Source organism: Salvelinus alpinus, chromosome 17 (assembly GCF_045679555.1).
Source record: "Salvelinus alpinus chromosome 17, SLU_Salpinus.1, whole genome shotgun sequence".
NCBI classification, from domain to species: domain Eukaryota; kingdom Metazoa; phylum Chordata; class Actinopteri; order Salmoniformes; family Salmonidae; genus Salvelinus; species Salvelinus alpinus.
The window spans coordinates 42839407-42860132 of NC_092102.1; the positions used below are offsets into that span (position 1 = coordinate 42839407).

At 45.4% G+C, this 20726-nt stretch overlaps 1 protein-coding gene across 3 annotated transcripts in view; it reads right to left on the minus strand.

Annotated features, from left to right (window-relative positions):
* LOC139542967 (plexin A3-like) overlaps positions 1–20726 on the minus strand; it is a 174115-nt gene that overhangs the window by 68835 nt on the left and 84554 nt on the right. For all 3 annotated transcript variants that reach the window (XM_071348993.1, XM_071348994.1, XM_071348992.1), the window contains exons 6-9: positions 18399–18522; positions 17394–17550; positions 16633–16732; positions 8416–8530 (exon numbers count right to left, since the gene is read on the minus strand). In XM_071348993.1, coding sequence (XP_071205094.1) covers positions 8416–8530; positions 16633–16732; positions 17394–17550; positions 18399–18522 — 496 coding nt within the window. The remainder of the gene's footprint in view (positions 1–8415; positions 8531–16632; positions 16733–17393; positions 17551–18398; positions 18523–20726) is intronic.

Consider the following 20726-nt stretch of genomic DNA (forward strand, 5'->3'; position numbering starts at 1 on the left):
TTGAAATGGGCCCCCTACGCGTGGTAAAAAAACCCCACAACCCTCCAAATCATCTGAGAGCTGCTCCAATTAAATGCTAGCTACACTGCAGACTCCTTATTCTACCTAATCAAACTCAAACTAGCAGCTTCTAAACTCAACCTGGGAAATATATGGATTAAACACTGAGTTTGCTATTCTGGACTCCAGTGTCTTCTACAATGTATACTGAACAAAAATATAAACACAACATGTAAAATTGTGATCCAATGTATCATGAGCTGAAATAAAACAAAACATTTCTCTCAAATTTTGTGCACAAATTGGTTTACATCCCTGTTAATGAGCATTTCTCATTGCCAAGATAATTCATTAACCTGAAAGGTGTGGCATATCACAAAACTGATTAAACGTCATTATCATTACACAGGTGCACCTTGTGCTGGGGACAACAAAAGGCCATTTTGTCACACAACACAATGCCACAGATGTCTCAAGTTTTGAGGGAGCATGCAATTGCCATGCTGACTGCAGGAATGGACATCACAGTTGTTGCCAGATAATTTTATGTTAATTTCTCTACCATAAGCTGCCTCCAACATTGTTTTAGAGAATTTGGCAGTAAATCCAACCGGCCTCACAACCGCAGACCATGTGTCACCACGCCAGCCCAGGACATCCACATCTGGCTTCTTCACCTGCGGAATCGTCTGTGACCAGCCACCTGGACAGCTGATGAAACTGTGGGTTTGCACAACCAAAGAATTTCTGGTAGAAACTGTCATAAACCGCCTCGGGGAAGCTCATCTGCATGCTCATGGTCCTCACCAGGGTCTTGACCTGAATGCAGTTCGGCGTCGTAACCGACTTCAGTCAGCAGATGCCCACCATCGATGGCCACTGACACGCTGGAGGATTCTGCTCTTCACGGATGAATCCCGGTTTCAACTGTACCGGGCAGATGGCAGACAGAGTGTATGGTGTTGTGTGGGCGAGCGGTTTGCTGATGTCAACATTGTGAACAGAGTGCCCCATGGTGGCGGTGGGGTTATGGTGTGGGCAGGCATAAGCTACAGACAACTGACACTTTTTTGCATTTTATCAATGGCAATTTGAATGCACAGAGATACCGTGACAAGATCCTGAGGCCCATTGTCGCGCCATTCATCTGCCGCCATCACCTCATGTTTCAGCATGATAATGCACGGCCCAATGTTGCAAGGATCTGTACACAATTCCTGGAAGCTGAAAATGTCCAAGTTCTTCCATGGCCTGCATACTCACCAGACATGTCACCCATTGAGCATGTTTGGGATGCTCTGGATTGACGTGTACGACAGCGTGTTTCAGTTCCCGCCAATATCCAGCAACTTCGCACAGCCATTGAAGAGGAGTGAGACAACATTCCACAGGCCACAATCAACAGCCTGATCAACTGTATGTATGAGGCAAATGATGGTCACACCAGATACTGACTGGTTTTCTGATCCCCTACTTTTTTTTAAAGGTATCAAATCAAATCAAATATTAGTCACTTGTGCCGAATACAACAGACCTTATGGTGAAATGCTTACTTACAAGCCCCTTAACCAACAATGCAGTTCAATAAATAGAGTTAAGAAAATATTGACTAAATAAAGTTAATTTAATAAATGATACAAAATAGCACAATAAAATAACAATAACGAGACTATATACAGGGGGTATGTGCGGGGGTACAGGTTAGTTGAGGTAATTTGTATATGTAGGTAGATGTAAAGTGACTATGCATAGATAATAAACAGCGAGTAGCAGCAGTGTACAAACAGGATTCACTCGATGGTTCAGCTGTAGAACTTTTTGAGGATCTGGGGACTCATGCCACATCTTTTCAGTCTCCTGAGGAGGAAAAGGTGTTGTCGTGCACTCTTCACCACTGTCTTGGTGTGTTTGGACCAATATAGTTCGTTGGTGATGTGGACACCAATGAACTTGAAACTCTTGACACGCTCCACTACAGCCCTGTCAATGTTAATGGGGGCCTGTTCGGCCCACCTTATCCTGTAGTCCACGAACAGCTCCTTTGTCTTGCTCACATTGAGGGAGAGGTTGTTGTCTTAGCACCACACTGCCAGGTCTCTGACCTCCTCCATATAGGCTGTCTCATCGTTGTCGGTGATCAGGCCTACCACTGTTGCAGCAAACTTAATGATGGTGTTGGAGTCGTGTTTGGCCACGCAGTTGTGGGTGAACAGGGAGTACAGGAGGGGACTAAGCACGCACCCCTGAGGGTACCCAGTGTTGAGGATCAGCGTGGCAGATGTGAATAATGCATTTTTTTCAATTGACTGATTTCCTTATATGAACTTCAACTCACAAAAATCTTTGAAATTGTTGAATGTTGTATTTTTTAAATGTTTTGTTCATTGTAGATAGATATAAAACATTTCTAACTAATAGAAAAGCAACCACCTTTATAAAAAAAAAACTGTTATGATATCATAGCTGACATGGAAATATCCCTTGATGACAGAGGTGGAATCAAGCCAGTTTGTGCAACAAACGCCGGTAGACTGAGGTATTAGAAAGTTCTCACATACTGGCTGTTATCAATAACAAAGCATGCAGGGAACCGATCTGATCTTGATGTTTTACTTGCAAAGTGTTTTGTAATGTAAAAACAAGATAGCTTATCGTCACTCCTGTATGAGAAGAGAAGACTGGGAAGGGGGTCTTGACCCTGTGCGGCTCCTCCCTGGGCCGGCGTGGCAGTACAGTGGCCTCTGGTTACACAGTGAGTAATGGGCCACTGGTTTCTGTGCAGGGGGCTCAGTAATGTGCTGCTGGTGAAATCTGCACACAGTGTCACTTCCTGATCCTCTGTGGCCGCTGCCCACCACTGAGTGCCAGGACCACTTCCTTGCTTCCTGCCGGGATAATGGCTCCTCTGTCACTCATTCCACAATTAATTACTGGGCCTTCGCTCGTTAATAAAGGGCCGTCCCACTGAGACACAGCACAGAGGAGAACAGTTGTGTTGGAGAGCACAGCAGCACATTGCTTGATCTCAGGGGTCCTCTGGGAAAGGCCAATATAACAACGTGTCTTTGAGCTCTCACTAAGTGTTAGGAGTCTCAGTGAGACATCGCCCCTGAGATCTCACTAAGTATTAGGAGTCTCAGTGAGACATTGCTCCTGGGATCTCACTAAGTATTAGGAGTCTCAGTGAGACATCCCCCCCTGAGATCTCACTAAGTATTAGGAGTCTCAGTGAGACATTACTCCTGAGATCTCACTAAGTATTAGGAGTCTCAGTGAGACATTACTCCTGAGATCTCACTAAGTATTAGGAGTCTCTGTGAGACATTACTCCTGAGATCTCACTAAGTATTAGGAGTCTCAGTGAGACATTGCTCCTGGGATCTCACTAAGTATTAGGAGTCTCAGTGAGACATTGCTCCTGAGATCTCACTAAGTATTAGGAGTCTCAGTGAGACATTACTCCTGAGATCTCACTAAGTATTAGGACTCTCAGTGAGACATTACTCCTGAGATCTCACTAAGTATTAGGAGTCTCTGTGAGACATTACTCCTGAGATCTCACTAAGTATTAGGAGTCTCAGTGAGACATTGCTCCTGGGATCTCACTAAGTATTAGGAGTCTCAGTGAGACATTGCTCCTGAGATCTCACTAAGTATTAGGAGTCTCAGTGAGACATTGCCCCTGAGCTGGTGGGGAGCTCCATTTAAGGCTAAATATCTGCATGGCGTTATTAACTGAGACTTCTAATGTGGGGGAAAATGTGAGACGGAGCAGGCAGCACAGTATCTATGTACCTGTCTGTCTGTTGGTCTCTGTGGCTGGCTGGCTGGCTGGCTGGCGGGGCCAGAAGATTATCCTCATATGGAAAATCGATTCCTACTTTGATCCTCTCAATTGAGGAGCTGAGGCTGAGAATAAAAGAGCATCCTTGGTCGTGAACAACTCTGCTATCTCTTGGTTTAACAAACCAATTAATGTAGAAAAAAACAACCTTTCTCTCAAGCCTATTTAAAAACTCTGTATGCATGATTTGGACTACCAATAGGTCTGCAGCACACTTCTATGTTAGATCTTTTTGAACCCATATCAGGTTTCACAGATTCAAAACATTCCGCTCTCAGAAACCAAACAGTTAACTGGTGTTCATCCCCACAGGGATTATCTTTCCCACCCTAATGAACCTGGTGAAGGACCAGTAATGAGGGACCATCTATCCAATGTCAGTAGTAGTCATCATAACATCACTGAATACACTGACTAATGATGCCAGTTTATCTAAATGACAACACATTACTCAGGGCTTGAACATTCTAAACAGGTCTATATATACATCATAACAATTTTCTTCAATAGATAGGTGGGAAAGGTGTTTGTTTTTCATTTTTCATTTCCTGTGAGCCATGCAGCCTTGTGGAGGATGGTGAGTTTGGACAGAGCTCAGCTATTGCTCTGATCCAGTCCTATCTCTCTCTGCACACTCCCGGGCTGAAGAAGGCCACTGTGCTGTGGATTATACAGTAGGATCTGGCTGGCTGGCGTGTCCAGTGCTTTGGGGGAGCAACACATCTCCTCCCTACAGCCCACACCCGTGTCTCTCTGTCTGTTTGTCTGTTTGGAGTGCCCCCGCTGTTTCTCTGAAGCACCTCTCCAACCCAGGGCCAACACAGCCATGGTAGCATACTGGAGGACAGGGCTGCAGATGAGACACACTCCACTGAACACACACACACACACACACACACACACACACACACACACACACACACACACACACACACACACACACACACACACACACACACACACACACACACACACACACACACACACACACACACACACGCACACACGCACACACACACACACACGCACACACACAGACAGACAGACAGACACGCATACGCACACAGACAGACACGCATACGCACACAGACAGACACGCATATGCACACAGACACAGAGATAAAGACACTTCAAACCTGGACAATCGACACATTGATCACTGTACAGAAACACTATCAGTTGAATAATAGACTAAGAAGAAAAACTCTGGCAGCCAGCCGGCCCACATCAAAATGGTTTCTTCCCCCTGGCTTTACTTAACAGCAAATGACAGTGAACTTGTTGAATCGCAGCATACCAGTCCAAGCCTACTTCTAAAATCCTCCCATGATATGTGTGCTCCTTTGTGAATCAACCTTTGTTTCTCTGTGGGAGCAGAGGAAGAGGAGACTATCCTGGCCTGCTTCTCCAACATATTCCCCCTCCAGTATCAACAGTGCATGAGTCACTCTTTTTCGCTGAGTAATTCCTTTTTTTCGGGTGAAATAAGGAGATTGTCAATCGTGGAACTGGGGGGCAAGGAGTCTGGCGAGGCTGGGGGAGGCTGTGACGGGTAGGCCCTGCCCACCCTGCTGCCTCTGTCTGATAAGGCCAGATAAGGGATCTCTTTGATGTTCAGTTAAGCGTGAAATTCTAATGTGCCAAAAGCCGAAGGGTGCGTGTTTCCACCCCCCTGTTACAAAGGGACGCTGCTCCTCTTTTCTCTTAATATCCGTTCTCTCCTCTACCCCCAGTCACTCCTGAGCTTAGTTCTGAACAGCACTTCTCTCCCCTACCCCCAGTCACACCTGAGCTTGGTTCTGAGCATCACTTCTCTCCCCTACCCCCAGTCACTCCTGAGCTTAGTTCTGAACAGCACTTCTCTCCCCTACCCCCAGTCACTCCTGAGCTTGGTTCTGACCATCCCTTCTCTCCCCTACCCCCAGTCACACCCGAGCTTGGTTCTGAGCATCACTTCTCTCCCCTACCCCCAGTCACTCCTAAGCCTGGTTCTGAACATCCCTTCTCTCCTCTACCCCCAGTCACTCCTGAGCTTGGTTCTGAACATCCATTCTCTCCCCTACCCCCAGTCACTCCTGAGCTTGGTTCTGAACATCCCTTCTCTCCTCTACCCCCAGTCACTCCTGAGCTTGGTTCTGACCATCCCTTCTCTCCTCTACCCCAGTCACTCCTGAGCTTGGTTCTGACCATCCCTTCTCTCCCCTACCCCCAGTCACTCCTGAGCTTGGTTCTGACCATCCCTTCTCTCCTCTACCCCCAGTCACTCCTGAGCTTGGTTCTGAACATCCATTCTCTCCCCTACCCCCAGTCACTCCTGAGCTTGGTTCTGACCATCCCTTCTCTCCCCTACCCCCAGTCACTCCTGAGCTTGGTTCTGAACATCCCTTCTCTCCCCTACCCCCAGTCACTCCTGAGCTTGGTTCTGACCATCCCTTCTCTCCTCTACCCCCAGTCACTCCTGAGCTTGGTTCTGACCATCCCTTCTCTCCCCTACCCCCAGTCACTCCTGAGCTTGGTTCTGAACAGCACTTCTCTCCCCTACCCCCAGTCACTCCTGAGCTTGGTTCTGACCATCCCTTCTCTCCTCTACCCCCAGTCACTCCTGAGCTTGGTTCTGACCATCCCTTCTCTCCCCTACCCCCAGTCACTCCTGAGCTTGGTTCTGAACAGCACTTCTCTCCCCTACCCCCAGTCACTCCTGAGCCTGGTTCTGAACATCACTTGCTGAAAAAAACCCATTGCAGTAAAGTCTGAGCCTGGGCTTCTCAGCTGGTCTGTGGCGCAGTCAAGTGTGTAATCAATGTGTACTGAGAAGGGTAGGATTGATGCAAAGCCATTATGAGATGCAGCCTTTTGTAAGCCCAATTACTCTGGTGTCACTCTCTGTCACTAAACCATCATTTGGCCAAGTTGGATGGTTTAGTGCTCTCAGGGACATTGGGGAATGAGCAGAGACAGACAAAGATTTTTATATAAAACATCAAATAACACACTGGACCAAATATTGTGAGGTACCATGGAGAGAAAAAAATCACACAGTACACTAGATTTCTGGAGTATCCTTTAGGGGTTCTTCAAATTTAAACTGTGGGGGAACCTCTAAAAGTTCTTTGAAGAACCCCCTTCAATAGTTCCTCGAATAACCTTTCGGGTTCATTTTTTATTATTATTATTAATCAGCATAACACTAACAACAATAACACAATATTTTAGTTGTCAGTGTTTATAATGATTTTAGTGGAAAAGGAGAATTCAATTTGAAATATGAGGTAAACTCCCAGCAGAGCAAGTTCAATCAGTATATCCTCTGGCATGTTGATGTTAATGTGTTGATATCCTTCATATCCACAGCCAGAATGATTTTACAGTGCATGGTGATCGAACAGGTTTCCTGTTATATTCACTTTGAGGAGAATTCTTATACCACACTATAGCACAAGCTCCTTGTTAACCAAGTTTGCCCATCTTAAAGTGCCAGCATATAAACAAAAGGAAATTACATTAGCTATTTTTTAAATCGGAGAACAACATGTCTATGGTTCAATACGACAAAGAATGCCAAGTTTAGGACTGAATGGGACTTTGAGACCACTCCAAGAAGCTAGTTCCTGAACAGTGCAGAAAATGGGTCCCAGCAGTAGCTAGCTCCTGAACAGTGCAGAAAATGGGTCCCAGCAGTAGCTAGCTCCTGAACAGTGCAGAAAATGGGTCCCAGCAGTAGCTAGCTCCTGAACACTGCAGACAATGGGTCCCAGCAGTAGCTAGCTCCTGAACACTGCAGACAATGGGTCCCAGCAGTAGCTAGCTCCTGAACAGTGCAGAAAATGGGTCCCAGCAGTAGCTAGCTCCTGAACACTGCAGACAATGGGTCCCAGCAGTAGCTAGCTCCTGAACACTGCAGACAATGGGTCCCAGCAGTAGCTAGCTCCTGAACACTGCAGACAATGGGTCCCAGCAGTAGCTAGCTCCTGAACAGTGCAGACAATGGGTCCCAGCAGTAGCTAGCTCCTGAACACTGCAGAAAATGGGTCCCAGCAGTAGCTAGCTCCTGAACACTGCAGAAAATGGGTCCCAGCAGTAGCTGGCTTCTGAACAATGCAGACAATGAAAGAGTGTTGGGCCAGTAACAGGAAGGTTGCTGGATCGAATCCCCGAGCTGACAAGGTAAAAATCTGTCGTTCTGCCCCTGAGCAAGGCAATTAACCCACTGTTCCCCGGGCGCCGAAGACGTGGATGTTGATTAAGGCAGCCCCCCTCACACCTCTCTGATACATTCAGTTAGGCAACTGACTAGGTATCCTAAATGGTTCCAGCTGTAGTGAATCACACACAAAACAATGGGATAGCTGTGTTAGATAATGGGGTCAGCCTGACCCAGGTTCACGGGGTCATGACCAGGTTGGATTCTCCACGGGCTGTAAAGGACCGCATCGCTGAGATCCTGTGAATAACAGAACCAGGCAGGCAGCTCCACGGACACACCTCCTGTCACCCTGGCGGTCTCATCCTGTGTTCAGTCTGCTGTGAGCTGGCTATTCATTATTGTCTGTGTGGGCAGTATAGTCTCTTACCTCCACGCTGCTGACGCGTCCCTCCTGGAAGGAGCACTCAGCCAGGTTGTTGGTGCAGATGTGGCGGTATTTACACCAGTTGCAGGGGAAGGGGCTGCTCACGCATGAGGTGCACCTGGGGAGAGAAGGGGGAGAGTGTGAGCTCTCAGATTAAACAGCCTGACTTTGACAAAAGGGATCCAATATGTCATCAAGCTCTGCTGCTTTGAAGCAGAAACAGGCTGGTAAGCCTGCAGGAACACTGGGCAAGGTTAGCATCATCTTCTAGCTGACTTTCAATTAGAAATGAGCAATTCATTAGAGCCCTAAAACGCTGTTTCAGCTGCAATCAAAATTATGATTCTGATGAGACAATGCATCTAAGGAGCATGAAACACCTGTGATGACTGACACTGTCTAACCATCAACTACTGACACTGTCTAACCATCAACTACTGACACTGTCTAACCATCAACTACTGACACTGTCCAACCATCAACTACTGACACTGTCTAACCATCAACTACTGACACTGTCTAACCATCAACTACTGACACTGTCCAACCATCAACTACTGACACTGTCTAACCATCAACTACTGACACTGTCCAACCATCAACTACTGACACTGTCCAACCATCAACTACTGACACTGTCTAACCATCAACTACTGACACTGTCTAACCATCAACTACTGACACTGTCTAACCATCAACTACTGACACTGTCTAACCATCAACTACTGACACTGTCTAACCATCAACTACTGACACTGTCTAACCATCAACTACTGACACTGTCTAACCATCAACTACTGACACTGTCTAACCATCAACTACTGACACTGTCTAACCATCAACTACTGACACTGTCTAACCATCAACTACTGACACTGTCTAACCATCAACTACTGACACTGTCTAACCATCAACTACTGACACTGTCTAACCATCAACTACTGACACTGTCTAACCATCAACTACTGACACTGTCTAACCATCAACTACTGACCCTGTCTAACCATCAACTACTGACACTGTCTAACCATCAACTACTGACCCTGTCTAACCATCAACTACTGACACTGTCTAACCATCAACTACTGACCCTGTCTAACCATCAACTACTGACACTGTCCAACCATCAACTACTGACACTGTCTAACCATCAACTACTGACACTGTCCAACCATCAACTACTGACACTGTCCAACCATCAACTACTGACACTGTCTAACCATCAACTACAGACACTGTCTAACCATCAACTACTGACACTGTCTAACCATCAACTACTGACACTGTCTAACCATCAACTACTGACACTGTCCAACCATCAACTACTGACACTGTCCAACCATCAACTACTGACACTGTCCAACTATCAACTACTGACACTGTCTAACCATCAACTACTGACACTGTCTAACCATCAACTACTGACACTGTCCAACCATCAACTACTGACACTGTCCAACCATCAACTACTGACACTGTCCAACCATCAACTACTGACACTGTCTAACCATCAACTACTGACACTGTCTAACCATCAACTACGACACTGTCTAACCATCAACTACTGACACTGTCTAACCATCAACTACTGACACTGTCTAACCATCAACTACTGACACTGTCTAACCATCAACTACTGACACTGTCTAACCATCAACTACTGACACTGTCTAACCATCAACTACTGACACTGTCCAACCATCAACTACGGACACTGTCTAACCATCAACTACTGACACTGTCTAACCATCAACTACTGACATTGTCTAACCATCAACTACTGACACTGTCTAACCATCAACTACTGACACTGTCCAACCATCAACTACGGACACTGTCTAACCATCAACTACTGACACTGTCTAACCATCAACTACTGACACTGTCTAACCATCAACTACTGACACTGTCTAACCATCAACTACTGACACTGTTTAACCATCAACTACTGACACTGTCCAACCATCAACTACTGACACTGTCTAACCATCAACTACTGACACTGTCTAACCATCAACTACTGACACTGTCTAACCATCAACTACTGACACTGTCTAACCATCAACTACTGACACTGTCTAACCATCAACTACTGACACTGTCTAACCATCAACTACTGACACTGTCTAACCATCAACTACTGACACTGTCTAACCATCAACTACTGACCCTGTCTAACCATCAACTACTGACACTGTCTAACCATCAACTACTGACACTGTCTAACCATCAACTACTGACACTGTCCAACCATCAACTACTGACACTGTCCAACCATCAACTACTGACACTGTCTAACCATCAACTACTGACACTGTCTAACCATCAACTACTGACACTGTCTAACCTCAACGATAAGCAGCACAGGCTGAGGTCAGACTCTCAACACATTGGAGGACGACAGAATAACAGGCGATTTTCCTTCAACCCTCGTTCCACTCTCATTCTGACCCTGTCTGCATTCCCCTCCACCCCGTCACCCCTCCACCCCTCCGCTCTGAAGCTGTTTGCATTCTGAGCAGCGTGAGGCACCTGTACTTTGTCCCATACTAATCATATCCTTCCCCTGGAGGTTCAAATCCCCTTCGGAGGGTCTCAGCAGTCTGCTCATACTCACTCCTATGCTACACTGTACTGTATAATCTCTGACAGCAGAATGCTGAGCTGCTGCCTCCCTGTTGGTGGGGGAATAACAAAAAGCATTTCAGAGGCAAGCCACATATACACCTGGAGAATAATACCAAAGCATTTTTTATCCGGCAGGCTGGCTATACGTTGGCCATGTTAATACGATGTTTTGAGTCAGTGTATTCATGGAGATTTACAACGCCTGCTCCAGACATATAGTACACATTTTATATTTGACATTTGAGTCATTTAGTAGACTCTCTTATCCACAGTGATTTACAGTTAGCGTGTTCATCTTAACCACATATCACAGGCATAGAAAGTACATTTTTCCTCAATAAAGTAGCTGTCAGTAGAGTCAGTACACCTAACTTATGGAAAGGGAATGTTAATGCCCGCTTTAATAGGAGAGCTATGAGTATTGCAGGCTGTAGGCTGCATGGTACAGTGCTGTCTTCCACTGCAGGAGGACGAGATCTACTGTAGATACTGTGTGTAGATCAGCATGTCTTGACTAAAATATGCAATATGCTGCATCGGGGGTAAAAACTCCATAAATTCACTTTGGTCTAATTTCAGTGAAGCCTGAGAAACACAGCACAGCCAAAACCTGAACCACTAATGAAGGGAGTATCCTTCCTAACATCATTGCTTGGAAGTCGACTCAGTAGCCTATTGGACTGGTGTGTGCGGAAACCAGTGTTAACATTGGCTAGTTGGAGCTTGTTTCTGAGTGACAAAATGTGTCGATCTGACAGGGTTTCTACCAAATGTGAATGCCTTTGGAGCATCAGGTAAATAATGAAGACAGGAAGGGGAGAACTGGGAGGTGATGCTGGGGTGACATGAGACAATTCAAAAGGTATCCCAGAGATTTCATAATGTCTTACAAAATATAGCCTTTGTTCTGAAATGCCTAAAATGCCAGGGGATGATTTGGTAAAAGTGTATAATCAGTCAGACCCTAGTTTCAGAGCTAACGTCCTTCACATTTACAGGTGGCCATTATTCCAGAAGATGGGAAGCAGCTCTTACGGCTGGGTTGCTAAATCATTTTTTTGAGAAGAAAATGGGTGCCAACGTAGCAGGGCTGGGGTGAGTGAGCGCTGTCCGCCAGCAAACACCAGAGGGGGAAACAATTCAAGGGCTAAATGCTCCCACAGGGCTTTAGTGAAAAGAGGAAATCTGGCATAGGCTTCAGGCAGACCGCTCTGGCAAGGTAGGCCTCTGCTAGGTTGCTATGGCAACTGGCGAGCCCTGCATGGATTATGTTGCCCTGCTTCCTTACACTAGAGAATTCATTGTTGTGTATGCATTCTGTCAGCCGACAAGGACATGTTATTCTCTGACATAAAAACCCATTCATTTAGCTGCAAACAAATAATTTTTTGCATGTTTGGATGTGATGAAGAGTGAAGTTGCCAGACCACCGATACGTCTTTGCTTTTTCTGTGTTAACGTCTTCATGTTAAACTGTGAGGCGTCACGCTAATTTAAAAACAATGGCAATATTCAGAATGATACTCCATGACATACACTCCTCCATGTTGAGAAAAAGAAACTCTCACACCCACGCCATCGACTCAGTGCTGAAGTGCAAATGCGCACATATGCCAGTAAAACGGCGTTGCTCCACAAACAGAACAGAAGAAAGACGAGACCTTGGCATGGAGCTCCGTGCTGAAGCTGAAGCCAGCAAGAGGCTCTGAGCAAGGGGCTCTGACTGATCCTCGGAGAGATGCAGTCCCATTGTTCTGCCTCAGCAAAGCTGTGGTCTGGATGTCTGCCTGGACCTGCACTACCCTACCCTACCCTGCCCTGCCTGGCCCCTACCCTGCATGAGACTGCTGCTGCTACTGTTATAGACCAGGGTCATCTCAAATCATATTAGCTAGCAACATCTGGCCAGCCTGTCCTGGATGTTATCTGGTCCTGTGTCCAGTGGTCGTATGATGGATAACATGGAAAGTGGAAGAGGACATAGCAGTGTCACTAGCAGTGGTGGAAAAAGTACCCAATTGTCATATTTGAGTAAAAGTCAAAGTATTTGGTTTTAAATAAACTTAAGTATCAAAAGTAAATGTTATTGCTAAAATAGTTTAAATAAAAGTATAAATCATTTAAAATTCCTTATTTTAAGAAAACCAGACGGCACCCTTTTTAAAATGTATTTTTACTGATAGCCAGGGGCACGCTCCAACACTCAGACATCATTTGCAAACGAAGCATGTGTTTAGTGATGATTCCAAGATGGCGTAGCAGTCAGACGTGTGTTGTGTTTGGCTTTGTCTTATCCTGTGTAAATAGCTGTTTTTTTCTTTTTTTCTCGTATACATTTTAATCTCACTTTTTATCTACGAACTAAATATACTTTCCTGCAACCCGCCTCACCCAATGTGGTACGGATCTGCTATTTTTATTTCTTATAACTGGAACCTCCATCAGCTAACTAGCTACTAGTCTTTGTTAGCCACAGCTAGACCACAGCGGTCTTCACCTTTAGCTTGGACACCGCCAGCTTTTGCTCGGACAATACATGCCTGTCTTCACAATATCAACCCAGAGCATATCGGACTGCTTCTCTCTACCACATCACCGGATTCCAGCCGCTCTGGATCATTACACCGGATCATCGCAGCTAGCTAGCTGCTACCGAATGGCTACTGTTAGCTAACGCCTCTGTCCGAAGCAAGCACCAGTTAGCCTGAGCTAGGCCCATATACCAGCTAATTCTAGGGCTACAATACCTCTTTTGCCAATTGGCCTGGACCCTTTATTGTCGACACGGAGCCCCGCCGATCCATTACGACTGGTCTGCCGACGTAATCGCCCGATGTGGTCTCAACAGGCTTTTCCATTGTGATGTCGCCGAAGACCCATCTTCTTGCCCCGGCCCGCTAGCTTTCTAAATACCGTGTCTTCCGCTCGCCTAGTGTAGTACTGACTACTGAACGGCTCCTTGACTCACCTATGGCTATTCTTTGGACCCTATGATCACTCGGCTAAACAGCTGATGCCCCTGGACTGTTTCAATAACACGGTACCTCATTTTGTTTATCTGTCGGTCCCAGCCTTGAACTCAGGTCCTGTATGTACCTAACTGACCCGCTCTGCCCATTCATCGCCATTTACCCGTTGTTGCTTTATGCATCTCTCTCTAATGTCAATATGCCTACTGTTGTCTCGGTTAGTTCTTATTGTTTTATTTCACTGTAGAGCCCTCAGTCCCGCTCACCTTGCCTTAGATAGCTCTTTTGTCCCACCCCCCACACATGCAGAGACCTCACCTGCCTTAACTGGTGCCACCAGAGACGAAACCTCTCATCGTCACTCAACGCATAGGTTTACCTCCACTGTACTCACATCCTACCATACCCTTGCCTGTACATTATGCCCTGAATCTATCCTACCACGCCCAGAAATCTGCTCCTTTTATTCTCTGTTCCCAACGCACTAGACGACCAGTTCTTATAGCCTTTAGAAGTACCCTTATCCTACTCCTCCTCTGTTCCTCTGGTGATGTAGAGGTTAACCCAGGCCCTGTATCCCCCAGTTCTACACCTATTCCCCAGGCGCTATCATTTGTTGACTTCTGTAACCGTAAAAGCCTTGGTTTCATGCATGTTAACATCAGAAGCCTCCTCCCTAAGTTGGTTTGATTCCCTGCTTTAGCACACTCCGCCAACCCTGATGTCCTAGCCGTGTCTGAATGCTGGCTTAGGAAGGCCACCAAAAATTCAGAAATTTCCATCCCCAACTACAACATTTTCCACTAAGATAGAACTGCCAAAGGGGGCAGAGTCGCAATATACTGCAGAGATCAAAAAGAGAGATTAAAAAGCCACCTTTCCAGAAATAGGTCTCTCACTGAAACCGCTTGTTACAGACCCCCTCAGCCCCCAGCTGTACCCTGGACTCCATATGTGAATTGATTGCCTCCCATTTATCTTCAGAGTTCGTACTGTCAGGTGACCTAAACTGGGATATGCTTAACACCCTGGCCGTCCTACAATCTAGGGTAGATGCCAACAATCTCACACAAATTATCAAGGAACCTACCAGGTACAACCCCAAATCCGTAAACACGGGCACCCTCATAGATATCATCCTGACCAACTAAATACACCTCTGCTGTCTTCAACCAGGGTCTCAGTGATCACTGCCTCATTGCCTGCATCAGTAATGGGTCTGCGGTCAAACGACCAGCCCTCATCACTGTCAAACGCTCCCTAAAACACTTCAGCGAGCAGGCCTTTCTAATCGACCTGGCCCGGGTATCCTGGAAGGACATTGACCTCACCCCGTCACTAGAGGATGCCTGGTTATTCTTTAAAAGTGCCTTCCTCACCATCTTAAATAAGCATGCCCCATTCAAAAAATGTAGAACTATGAACAGATATAGCCCTTGGTTCACTCCAGACTTGACTGGTCTTGACCAGCACAAAAACATTCTGTGGAGTACTGCATTAGCATCGAATAGCCCCCGCGATATGCAACTTTTCAGGGAAGTTAGGAACCAATATACACAGTCAGTTAGGAAAGCAAAGGCTAGCTTTTTCAAACAAAAATGTGCATCCTGTAGCACAAATTGTCCATTTCTCTGTCCCTTCTACCTGTCCATTTCTCTGTCTCGTAGGCCTTTCTAATCGACCTGGCCCGGGTATCCTGGAAGGACATTGACCTCACCCCGTCACTAGAGGATGCCTGGTTATTCTTTAAAAGTGCCTTCCTCACCATCTTAAATAAGCATGCCCCATTCAAAAAATGTAGAACTATGAACAGATATAGCCCTTGGTTCACTCCAGACTTGACTGGTCTTGACCAGCACAAAAACATTCTGTGGAGTACTGCATTAGCATCGAATAGCCCCCGCGATATGCAACTTTTCAGGGAAGTTAGGAACCAATATACACAGTCAGTTAGGAAAGCAAAGGCTAGCTTTTTCAAACAAAAATGTGCATCCTGTAGCACAAATTGTCCATTTCTCTGTCCCTTCTACCTGTCCATTTCTCTGTCTCGTGTACCTGTCCATTTCTCTGTCCCTTCTTCCTGTCCATTTGTCTTTCCCTAGTACCTGTCCATTTCTCTGTCCCTTCTACCTGTCCATTTCTCTGTCTCGTGTACCTGTCCATTTCTCTGTCCCTTCTTCCTGTCCATTTGTCTTTCCCTAGTACCTGTCCATTTCTCTGTCCCTTCTACCTGTCCATTTCTCTGTCTCGTGTACCTGTCCATTTCTGTCCCTAGTACCTGTCCATTTCTCTGTCCCTTCTACCTGTCTATGTCTCTGTTCCGGTTTCTGAAACTCATTGAAAATATTGACAATAAACATGACTTTATGCCATCTATTTTCATAGCATCATTTAAACAACTTGACAAGGAACAAACGCATGACGACATCCACGTTCCAAACATAGTGCACCTGTTATCTGTCAAGCCTCTCTTCTACACTGAGGTGGCTACACAGCCCGGCAGAAATCATCAAAGAATTTCAAGTGACGGACAGAACCAATCAATATGTTACTTCACTGAAAGCTCCTCTGTTTTTCCTCTCGTCCTCAGAGAGATGAGAGATCATGGTAGATAGATACTTACGACTGGAGCACGCTGCAGTTGTAGTAGATGAAGTCAGTGGTGATGAATTTGTGCCCTGTCTCCTTGGACTTCAGGGAAAGCTTTAGCACTCTCTTGTCCCCTGGAATAAAGAGAAGACTCACAGTAAACCAGACAGCCTAGAGGCTCTGAAACCATTATCAGTCCCATTCCAGGTGCTATACCCCAGAAAAAGAATGTTCTTCTGTCTAATTCAATAATGTAGATGTTGATAAAAATGTCTGATTGCTCCTGTCTTTTATCTACCATTTCCATTAGCAAGAGAAGTGCACTTATGGTCCAAAACAGAACCCTACAAACAGGCCACATCTCTGCTGCTAGTCCAATTATACCTGTAGGCTTGACTTCAAGATAATTGGCAAAACATTTCCAGTGGACTTTCAATAACTGCTACTAATGGAACAAAAAATGAGCTACTGCACTTTTCAGGTTCCCATCCATCAGTCCATCCGGTAAGAGCGTTCAGTTGTTTTTCCTAATTTTTCGAAAACACATTAAGGCCCATGTTCACATGGCTCCGAACAACTACAACCTGGTGTATTTCAGACACATTGCAGCTGTCGTCACCACTAGTTGACATAATACAACCCACAAAGCTGTATGGAACGATAGAGCTAATTTCACACATAGTGATAAATATGATCATCAGAAAATAGAAACATATTATCACTCAATATCTAGCACATTATTTTATAACACTGAATGTGAACTAGATTTATATTAGTCTCTGATAGAAGCCTTACCGTATCCCTGTGTGAGGGAGGGGACATCTCTGAGGGAGGGGGACATACAGAGGACCTGCCCCTTGGCCAGTACCTCCCCTGGGCTCTCTGTCAGCTCCTCAAACACACATGTCACCCCGGCTGACAGGCTGGGCACGTTGATCACTCTCACACTCAGCTGGAGGGAGGAGAGGTGAGAGAAAGAGGGAGGGTGAGATAGAGAGAAAGGGAGGGAGGGAGAGAGAGAGGGAGGAAGAGAAAGGGAGAGCGAGAGTGGGGGAGAGAGGGAGGGAGAGAGAGGCAGTATATTAGAGTCATCCCTCTGCGTATCCTAAACCAGAAATCTGCAATGACAGGTTAATAATAAGCCAGCTCCATATTGGTCATGTTGTGATTAGCTAGCATCGTGTTGTGATTAGCTAGCGTCGTGTTGTGATTAGCTAGTGTCATGTTGTGATTAGCTAGCATAGTGTTGTGATTAGCGAGCGTCGTGTTGTGATTAGCGAGTTTCGTGTTGTGATTAGCGAGCGTCGTGTTGTGATTAGCTGGTGTCGTGTTGTGATTAAATAGCATCGTGTTGTGATTAAATAGCGTTGTGTTGTGATTAAATAGCGTTGTGTTGTGATTAAATAGCGTTGTGTTGTGATTAGCTAGTGTCATGTTGTGATTAAATAGCGTTGTGTTGTGATTAAATAGCATCGTGTTGTGATTAGCTAGTGTCATGTTGTGATTAAATAGCGTTGTGTTGTGATTAAATAGCGTTGTGTTGTGATTAAATAGCGTTGTGTTGTGATTAAATAGCGTTGTGTTGTGATTAAATAGCGTTGTGTTGTGATTAAATAGCGTTGTATTGTGATTAAATAGCGTTGTGTTGTGATTAAATAGCGTTGTGTTGTGATTAAATAGCGTTGTGTTTAGCTAGCGCCGTGCAGTGATAAGCTACCGTCGTGTTTTTCTCTGGTGTTCTCACAGGTTTTTTTTTTTTTTTTTTTTTTTTTTTTTTTTTTTTTTACAGCCTGTAATTACCTGAGTGGACGTAGAGGTCACAGATATGTTGTTAGGTGTGACACTAATGTCCACACAGTGATCTAGCTCTGTGTTGAAATGCTGCGGCTCGGCCCACTTCTCACAGGCCTCCTGTCTGGAACACCTGGGAGGAAACACAATGAGGTCAGGGGTCAATAATGATCACAACATTACATGCTGTTCTACTACTTAAATGTCAGCTCAATACAGTACACAGCCGTATTACCGGGCAACATTCAGCTCAGTACAGTACACAGCCGTATTACCGGGTAACATTCAGCTCAGTACAGTACACAGCCGTATTACTGGGTAACATTCAGCTCAGTACAGTACACAGCCGTATTACCGGGTAACATTCAGCTCAGTACAGTACACAGCCGTATTACCGGGTAACATTCAGCTCAGTACAGTACACAGCCGTATTACTGGGTAACATTCAGCTCAGTACAGTACACAGCTGTATTACTGGGTAACATTCAGCTCAGTACAGTACACAGCCGTATTACCGGGTAACATTCAGCTCAGTACAGTACACAGCCGTATTACTGGGTAACATTCAGCTCAGTACAGTACACAGCCGTATTACTGGGTAACATTCAGCTCAGTACAGTACACAGCCGTATTACCGGGCAACATTCAGCTCAGTACAGTACACAGCCGTATTACTGGGTAACATTCAGCTCAGTACAGTACACAGCCGTATTACTGGGCAACATTCAGCTCAGTACAGTACACAGCCGTATTACTGGGTAACATTCAGCCCAGTACAGTACACAGCCGTATTACTGGGTAACATTCAGCTCAGTACAGTACACAGCCGTATTACTGGGTAACATTCAGCTCAGTACAGTACACAGCCGTATTACCGGGCAACATTCAGCCCAGTACAGTACACAGCCGTATTACCGGGTAACATTCAGCTCAGTACAGTACACAGCCGTATTACCGGGTAACATTCAGCTCAGTACAGTACACAGCCGTATTACTGGGTAACATTCAGCCCAGTACAGTACACAGCCGTATTACTGGGTAACATTCAGCTCAGTACAGTACACAGCCGTATTACCAGGCAACATTCAGCTCAGTACAGTACACAGCCGTATTACTGGGTAACATTCAGCTCAGTACAGTACACAGCCGTATTACCGGGCAACATTCAGCTCAGTACAGTACACAGCCGTATTACTGGGTAACATTCAGCCCAGTACAGTACACAGCCGTATTACTGGGTAAAAATCCATGCACTCCATTGTCCAACAGAGCACTGGGAATCTGGGACAAATTGATAACTTCAGGAATAAGCTTTAGGTGTAACAAATGACTGAGTTGGCCTCAGTGAGCAGGTTGGGTATGAGCAGAAGCACACAAATAATACCAGTGTATATCATGAACACACATTTAGGAAAATATATGAAAATATTTTAAAAAGTACTACATTTGAAATATGCTGAGCCAAGCTGAGTTCAAAGTTGTTTTTGTAACCAACTTCCCGATTGTCGAGCTTAATGCTGCATAGCAGAAACTTTTATTCTGATAATTGACCCATCGGGGTCTGGATAGTACAGTTGATGTCGGATGTTTACATACACCTTAGCCAAATACATTTAAACTCAGTTTTTCACAATTCCTGACATTTAATCCTAGTAAAAATTACCTGTCTTAGGTCAGTTAGGATCACCACTTTATTTTAAGGATGTGAAATGTCAGAATAATAGAATAGAGAATGATTTATTTCAGCTTTTATTTCTTTCATCACATTCCCAGTGGGTCAGGAGTGTACATACACTCAATTAGTATTTGGTAGCATCGCCTTTAAATTGTTTAACTTGGGTCAAACGTTTTGGGAAGCCTTCCACAAGCTTCCCACAATAAGTCGGGTGCATTTTGGCCCATTCCTCCTGACAGAGCTGGTGTAACTGAGTCAGGTTTGTAGGCCTCCTTACTCGCACACGCTCTTTCAGTTCAGCCCACAAATTTTCTAAAGGATTGAGGTCAGGGCTTTGTGATGGCCACTCCAAGACCTTGACTTTGTTGTCCTTAAGCCATTTTGCCTCAACTTTGGAAGTATGCTTGGGGTCATTGTCCAATTGGAAGACCCATTTGCGACCAAGCTTTAACTTCCTGACTGATGTCTTGAGATGTTGCTTCAATGAATCCCCATAATTTTCCTCCCTCATAATGACATTTATTTTGTGAAGTGCACCAGTCCCTCCTGTAGCAAAGCAACCCCACAACATGATGCTGCCACCCCCGTGCGTCACGGTTGGGATGGTGTTCTTCGGCTTGCAAGCCTCCCCCTTTTCCCTCCAAACATAACGATGGTCATTA